General features: G+C 42.6%; 1 protein-coding gene across 1 annotated transcript; it reads right to left on the reverse strand.

Moving 5' to 3' along the window:
* Positions 1-5,240: 5,240 nt before the first annotated feature.
* LOC145126648 (uncharacterized) lies at positions 5,241-6,127 on the reverse strand. Its single transcript, XM_079061975.1, has 2 exons — positions 5,967-6,127; positions 5,241-5,859 (listed from the first exon to the last, which is right to left on the reverse strand). Exons 1-2 carry the CDS (start codon positions 6,125-6,127, stop codon positions 5,241-5,243), a joined length of 780 nt encoding a protein of 259 aa, XP_078918101.1.
* Positions 6,128-8,096: the final 1,969 nt, after the last annotated feature.

Below are 8,096 nucleotides of genomic sequence, written 5' to 3' on the forward strand. Positions count from 1 at the left end.
TGTATTGCTGGTGATATGACGGGTGCCCAACATGATGGGATGAGTTGGCACCACCCGTGGGAGGGATATTTTGTGGATCCTCCTCTTCATCATCATCATCATCATCATCACCGCCATCCTCCTCACTTTCTTCATTTTCTTCGTCTCCCTCACTGGAATAGGAGGTGGGGAAAAGGTATGGGGTGATTTTCCAATCAGTGAGATTGGTGGGACGTCTGAGGGCAAGAATATTTTTGTTCTCAGGTGTGATCAGGAGCTTTGGGTCATGATTTTGGCCCACAGTCCAATGATGGCTACCGTCCGCCGCCGATCGGAATAGTCGCATGGACTCGAGAACTGCCGTGGTGAGATAAGGCTCACCGGGCAGTGGCTGGTGATTTCTGGGGTATGGGGCCCGGGCAGGAGCACTTTTGGCAAACATGCTGACAATACCACCACAATAAAGTTTTCCCGACCGGGATGTGCTGAGAAGGATGAGTTTGTTGTAAAGAAATGACCCGTAATGAGGTATGAGGTTCTCATCCGGGTGGGCCATACCATAGAGGATTTTTAGCTCAAGCGCACTAATGGTGCTTCGCTCTTCTCTAGGGATGACTAGCGAAGCAATAATCCGATGAGCCACCTTCATCACAGGATGGATAAGTGATGAGGATTTAGCCGCACTAGAGACATATGGATGCTGATAGGTGAGTTGGGTCCACCACGTGAGATCATTGTATCCTGCAATTGAGTCATTGGGGCCAATGGTGTTTTCGGTTGGGGCCCCAACAATGGAATTTATTTGGTCCAAGGAAATGGCATAATCACGGTTCATGAGTCGGAAATTTAGGACCCCGTGGTCCAAATAGACTGAGGACAAGAACTCGGCTGTTGAAACTTTGTAGCTGAGCTCATGGACTTGCAACAAACCTTGCCATCCAACGTTGCGGAAAAAGTTGTGGACTTGGCTATAAATATGAAACTCACGGAGAGATGGCACCTGTGCAAATTTCTGGATAGTATGAGTGTGCTGAAGGAATGCTTCAAGTTTGGCAACTTGAAGTGGACCAAGACATACCACACCACCATGTGTCGGATTAGGTGGAGGTGGAGGCGGAGGTGACGGGGACCTACAACGACGGGCTAATGAATTAGTGTGACTAGGTCGTTTAGGTTGCTCACTTTCCATGATCAAAATTTGGGGCAAAAACAAAAAGTCAACAGGTCAACGAGTCAAAAAGTCAACTATTGACGGGTCCAGTCAACACAAGTTTGGCCACCAAAATTTCGCGGGAAACTCAGTTTTGAATGATTTCCAAGTGATTGTCAAGTCCAATATGGCCACAAATGCATGTAATTTGACCTTAAAAACACAAAATCCACAAGTGAAGAATTGGAAAGATTGTACTGAATCGTTGGTGGAAATGCGTTTTTGTTGGTGAGAAAGTTCCTCTTCAACCTCCCCAAGCTTGCCTACATGAATATTTAAGCACAAAAAGACCAAATTCTTTAGTAATTTTCGGACCTAAGGTTTGTGAAAAACCACAAATCTACCATGAAGGTGCAAGAAAATGGTGTGTGGGATGTAGGAGATGAAGCGTAGAAGATGAAAATCAAACCTTTTTGAAGATTTAAGCCAAAGTTGGTGAAAATCAAGGGATTTTCAAGAAAAGTCGAACCTTGGGGTTTCTTGGGAGAGAGAAGTTGTTTTGGGAAATGTTTGTGCAATAGTGAGGCAAATACCCAATTTTAAAAGAAACAATTTGTTGTTGCAGGTGCACGAACACGACCCGTGTTCCTTTAGACTAAAATCACACGCCCCGTGTTGGGTTAAAAATTCCTGAGAAATGCTAAACACGACCCGTGTTCATTTACACTAAAATGACATGCCCCATGTTCACGAGGTTTTTCGGATCAAATTTTCAAAAAAATCCAACACGACCCGTGTTGGATTTCAAGAAAAAAATGGACACGGGCCGTGTACGCCTCTGTTTGCCACTCCTCGTTTTTTAACCCAAAAAATCCCGAATCGTCCAAAAGTAATGGTTTTGCATCACGAGATTCGTTTTGTGGTTTGAAAGCATGTTATAACACATTTGGAACATTAAAACCCAAATTTTCAAAGAAACTAAAATGTTATGAAGAAAAAAGACAAAAATACCCCCGGGTTGCCTCCCGGTTAGCCGCCCTTGTTCTAAGTCGTTGGCTCGACTTTCCCCCTGAATGTGCGTCATTCTTGGTATGTGGGGCTCTCAACCACTTCTACCTCATCATTCTTCACCTCGAATCCCTCGTAAAATGGTTTCAATCTATGACCATTAATTTTGAATGTTTTTCCGGTTTGTGGGCTTGTGATTTCCACTGCACCATGGTCAAAGACTTTTGTGACCACAAAAGGACCAACCCATCTTGATCTTAACTTCCCTGATATCAACTTGAACCGCGAGTGGTAAAGAATCACTTTTTGACCCTTTGTGAAGGTCTTCCGGGAGATCATTTTGTCATGATACGCCTTTGTCTTCTCTTTGTAAAGCATTTCACTTTCATACGCATCATTTCTGATCTCCTTGAGCTCTTAAATTTCTAGCTTCCTTTTGTTTCCCGCTTCATCTTCATTCAAGTTGAATTTCTTTATAGCCCAAAAAGATTTGTGCTCGAGCTCTACCGGAAGGCGACATGGTTTCCCAAACACTAGTCGATATGGAGACATACCAATGGGAGTCTTGAAATCAGTCCGGTATGCCCATAAGGCATCCTCCAATCTTATACTCCAGTCCTTGCAATTTGGATTGACTGTTTTCTCCAAGATTCCTTTGATTTGCCTATTGGAGACCTCTGCTTGACCATTGGTTTGAGGGTGATAGGTTGTTGAGACTTTATGAGTCACCCCATACTTTTTCAAGACGGCTTCAAGTGCTCGTTTGCAGAAATGAGCCCCATGATCGCTTATAAGAGCTTTTGGAGTGCCAAACCGAGATAAAATATGTGCTTTAAGGAAATCCACAACAACTTTGGAATCATTAGTACGGGTGGCCTTGGCCTCCACCCATTTGGACACATAGTCCACCGCCAACAAAATATATGAACAACCAAAGGAGGGCGGAAATGGTCCCATAAAGTCTATACCCCACACATCAAATATTTCACAAACTAAGATGGGGGTAAGGGGCATTTGATTCCTAGAGCTTAGGGACCCGGATCTTTGGCACTTATCACAATGTGCACATAACACATAAGAATCGTTAAAAATGGTAGGCCAATAGAATCCACTATCTAAGACTTTTCTAGCTGTCCTTTGGGGTCTGAAATGACCTCCACAAGCATAGGAATGACAAAAGGTAAGGATTGTACCTCTTTTTACTCAGCACACCTTCGGATCATTTGGTCCGCGCAATACTTCCAAAGATAAGGCTCATCCCATACGTATCTCCTTGCCTCTTTCTTGATTTTGTCCTTTTGCCAACGTGTGGAATCCGGGGGAAATTGATTCGTGACCAAGTAGTTGACGATGTCTGCATACCATGGTGCTTCTTTGGCTACGAATAAGTGCTCATCCAGGAATGTGTCACGGATTGGTATACCATCTTCGGGTGATACAATATGGCTTAGATGGTCCGCAACTAAATTCTCCTTCCTACTTTTGTCCTTGATCTCAATATCGAACTCTTGCAAAAGCAACATCCACCATATTAACCTCGGCTTCGAATCTTTCTTGGTAAGTAAGTGCTTTATAGTTGCATGGTCCGAATATATGCACTTTAGTTCCAAGGAGGTAATGCCGAAACTTTTCTAATGCAAAGACAATAGCAAGCAACTCTTTCTCTGTTGTGGTATAGTTGCTTTGTGCACTATCAAGGGTCTTGGATGCATAGTAAATGACGTGATGAGCTCGGTCCACCTTTTGTCCCAAAACCGCCCCAACCGCGGTAATTCTAGCATCGCACATAATCTCGAATGGAAGATCCCAATTTGGCGGCTGTATTATGGGGGCGGATGTCAACAAATCCTTCAAACGATCAAATGCACTTTTACATGCATCACCAAACTCGAAATCAGCCTCCTTTTGTAAAATGTTGACACATCGGCACTGTGATTTTGGAAAAGTCTTTGATGAACTGCCGATAAAAACCTGCATGACCAAGAAAAGAACGCACTTCCCGAACATTTGTCGGGTATGGTAAGCTCTTAATGACATCGATTTTTGCCTTGTCAACCTCTAAACCTTTTTGTGACACCACATGTCCAAGTATCAAGCCCTTGTCAACCATAAAATGACATTTTTCATAATTAAGGACTAGATTTGTGTCAATGCACCTTTGTATGATTTTGGTGAGATTTTGCAAACATTCATCAAAAGAATTTCCATAAACAGTGAAATCGTCCATGAAAACCTCTATGATATTTTTAACATATTCTGAAAATATGCTCACCATACATCTTTGAAAAGTTCCGGGTGCATTGCACAAACCAAAGGGCATGCGTCTATATGCAAAGGTGCCAAAAGGGCATGTGAATGTGGTTTTCTCTTAGTCTTCCGGGGCAACCGAAATTTGGTGAAAACCAGAAAAACCATCAAGGCAACAATAGTGAGATTTCTCGGCTAATCTTTCCAGCATCTGATCGATGAATGGCAAAGGGAAATGGTCTTTGCGGGTGGAAGCATTGAACTTCCTATAATCGATATAAACCATCCACCCGTTTTGCACACGGGTGGGTACCAAATCCCCTTCGGAGTTTTTAACAACCGTGACTCCGGCTTTTTTCGGGACAACTTGCACGGGACTTACCCATTTACTATCAGAAATGGGATAGATTACACCTGCATTCAAGAGCTTCATGATCTCCTTTTTCACCACCTCCATCATGGGTGGATTCAATCTCCTTTGGGCTTCGCGGGTTGGCTTAAAGTCCTCTTCCATCAATATTTTATGCATGCATAATGATGGAATCAACCCTTTTATGCCCGCAATGGTCCAACCAATAGCCTCCTTGTACTTTTTCAAAATTCCAACCAACTCTTTTTCTTCTTCTTTTTCTAGCTTGGTTGAAATTATCACCGGTAATGTCTCTTCCTCTCCAAGATAGACATACTTGAGATGGTCGGGAAGAGTCTTCAAGTCAAGACTTGGTGGTTGTACTATAGATGGAAGGAGTTTCGGATCGGAATTTTTGAGCTTCATGCGGGGTGGTTCAACTCTCATAGGTTGTGCTTTTTCCAAGGAGTTGATTGCTTCAATTAACTCATTCTCCAAAGTGTACGTCTAAGCTACATTCTTGATCCCTGTCTCATCAAAATGCTTGCTCAAGATGGTGGTTAGCACATCTTGGCTTGACAACTCAAAGGAATCATTAGTACATGAATCAGTAACATCTATGAAGTTTAAGGAATGAATATCACTAGGATAATGCATAGCTTCAAAGAAATTAAAGTTGATCGCCTCACCATCGAACTCCATAGACAAAGTACCATTTGCTACATCTATTTTTGTTTTTGCGGTACTCATGAAAGGTCTCCCCAAAAGTATGGAGCTCGATTGTGGGGTGTTGTCATCACCCATGTCCAAAACATAAATTTCAGCGGGAAATACAAGTTCATTGACTTGCACTAATAGGTCCTCCAATACACCTTTTGGGTGTACCAAAGACCGGTCGGCAAGTTGAATTATGACTCCAGTTTTTGATAAAGGTCCAATTTCTATTGTTTTATAGCTCGAATAGGGTAAGAAATTAATTGATGCCCCAAGGTCTAGTATGGCACGTGACACAAAAAAGGTTACCCATTTTACAAGGAACCGTGAATACACCCGAATCCTTTCATTTTTAGGTAGCCGTTTTTGTAACACGGCGAACACATTTTCTCCTACTTTCACCGTTTGTTTCCTTTGAGATTTTTCTTAGATGTGAAAAGTTCCTTTAGGAACTTAGCATATCTAGGAATTTGTGTAATAGAATCTAAAAGAGGGATATTGATTTCAACCTTTCGAAACATTGCCATGATCTCGTCATCTTCCCGTTCTCTCTTTGTGCTTGTTAGCCTTGAAGGAAATGGGGCCGGTGTGACTTTTTCTGCAATGTTAATTGGATTCTTTGGCTTTGAAGTATCATTCTTTTCATTCTCTTTGACCTCTTCCTCCACTTCAATTTCCATTTCTTCATCTTCTTCATTCGGATTTCTTGGTCAATCATAACTTTTTCCATGTCTCAAAGTAATGGCTCATGCATTATGTTTTAGTTTCTTCTCTGTTTGAGATGGTAGCTTGCCTTGTGATTCCATTCTACTCACTGATTGAGCAAGTTGTGACACTTGCTGCTCCAAGCTTTTTATGCTAGCCTTGGTGTCTTGTTGGAAGATTTGAGTGCTAGTGGCAAGGCTTTTAACAATATCCTCCAATGACATGCTTGATGAACCCGTTTGTGGAGGTGGTTGTTGTGGATGCCTTGGCTGAAAATTTTGACGTTGAAAAGGTGGAGTTTGTTGATTTTGAGGAAATGGTGGTCTTTATTGATAACTCCCATGTTGGTTACCTCCCCAACCTTGATTGTTGTTCCATCTTTGATCACCTCGTGGCTACTCAAATCCCCTTTGATTTGACCCGGAATACCCTCCTAAAGCATTTGCTTCTGCATAATCCTCATCTTGAAGTTGAGGGCACATGTCGGTTGGATGCCCCACTTGAGTACAAATACCGCAAGGGCGGGGTGTGGGCTGCACACCCTTGTCTTTATCCAACATCATTACAACTTTCGTAAGCTCGGACAATTGAGCTTCAATTTGAGGAGTTTGAACTTCTTTTACACCTCGGGATGCATCTGTATACCATTCTTCAGCATGGCTTGAATTCTTAGAATCTTCAGCCATATTCTTGATTAGGTTGCGGATTTCAGTTGGAGTTTTATCGGGTAAAGACCCGCCACTTGAAGCATTAAGAAGCCTTCTTTCCATTGGAGTCATTCCTTCAATGAAATATTGGAGGAGCTGATACTTGGTAATTCCATGTTTAGGACAACGGGCACAAAGTTTCTTGAATCTTTCCTAATATGTGTGGAAAGCCTCTCTCTTATGCTGCTTGATTCCAATGATTTCCCTCCATAGGGCTGAAGCTTTCATCTCGGGAAAGTATTTATCCAAAAACAATCGTGCAAGATCTACCCAAGTAGTAACCGTCCCCGGTGGGAGGTCATAGAGCCAGTCTTTTGTTGCATCTTGCACCGCAAAGGGGAATGCCCTGAGCTTGATCATCTGTAACATTGTGTGGCTTCATTCCCACACATACGTCATGGAATTCAGTTAGAAACTTGTGGGGATCTTCATTTTCCAGGCCTCTAAAGGTTGGGAGTAAGTGGATGAGTCCGGACTTTAGTTCAAGGTTTGTGGCTGCTGGGTAGGTGATGCAAACAGGTTATTGAGTAACCTCTTGCCTCGCCCATTGGTGAAGGGTTTGTTCGGGTGGTGGGTTTGGAGGTGGATTCCCTCCATGGTTATCTCCCATTGTGTGAGTAGTTATTGAAGTTTCTGTGGGTGTAGTGTTTGGGATGTTATGATTAGGTGAAGAGGCTGGGGTGATACTTTTGGGTGAGGATGGTTGTGGTGAGAGTGAGAGAGTTTCTGTTTCGGATGCGAATACACTTGAGAGGGGTATATCCTCCTAAATGTTAATGATTGGAGGGGTAGATGATGAAGAAGTCCCGGAACCCGGTCGCCTCTTACGAAGCTTGGCATGCTTCCGTAACCTCTTTGTAGTCTTCTCTATTTCCGCGTCGATTAGCAGTGGTGTACCTGTACAGGAAGATCTAGGCATAAACAACTAGTAAGACCGTGTCCCCGACAACAACGCCAATTTGTTAGGCGTGTCAAACCCAACAAATAAAGGGGTACAATATACTCCAAAAGAACACTACTATATTGCACTAAAAGGTAGTACAAGGCAAGCAGGGTCGATCCACAGAGACAAGGGACAATCAGTCTATACCTCTTTGTGCAAGGTACTATGATCACCAACAGTAAAGAGGGGGTTTTGAATGCAATGATTAAAAAGAACAATTAAAAACACAAGTAATCAACTAAATGAGTGAAATAAATTTAGAATTTGTAAGGACTCCAAGTCTATGTATGACAA

Source organism: Lactuca virosa, chromosome 7 (assembly GCF_052849685.1).
Source record: "Lactuca virosa cultivar CGN04683 chromosome 7, Lactuca_virosa_CGN04683_v6, whole genome shotgun sequence".
NCBI lineage: Eukaryota > Viridiplantae > Streptophyta > Magnoliopsida > Asterales > Asteraceae > Lactuca > Lactuca virosa.

Excerpts from the sequence above, each read along its gene's own strand:
- LOC145126648 (XM_079061975.1), bottom strand. The coding sequence starts at position 6,127 with ATGGAAATTGAAGTGGAGGAAGAGGTCAAAGAGAATGAAAAGAATGAT. Across the intron at positions 5,860-5,966 it reads GATGACGAGATCATGGCAAT|GAAACAAACGGTGAAAGTAG; the intron begins GTTTCGAAAGGT and ends AAAATCTCAAAG.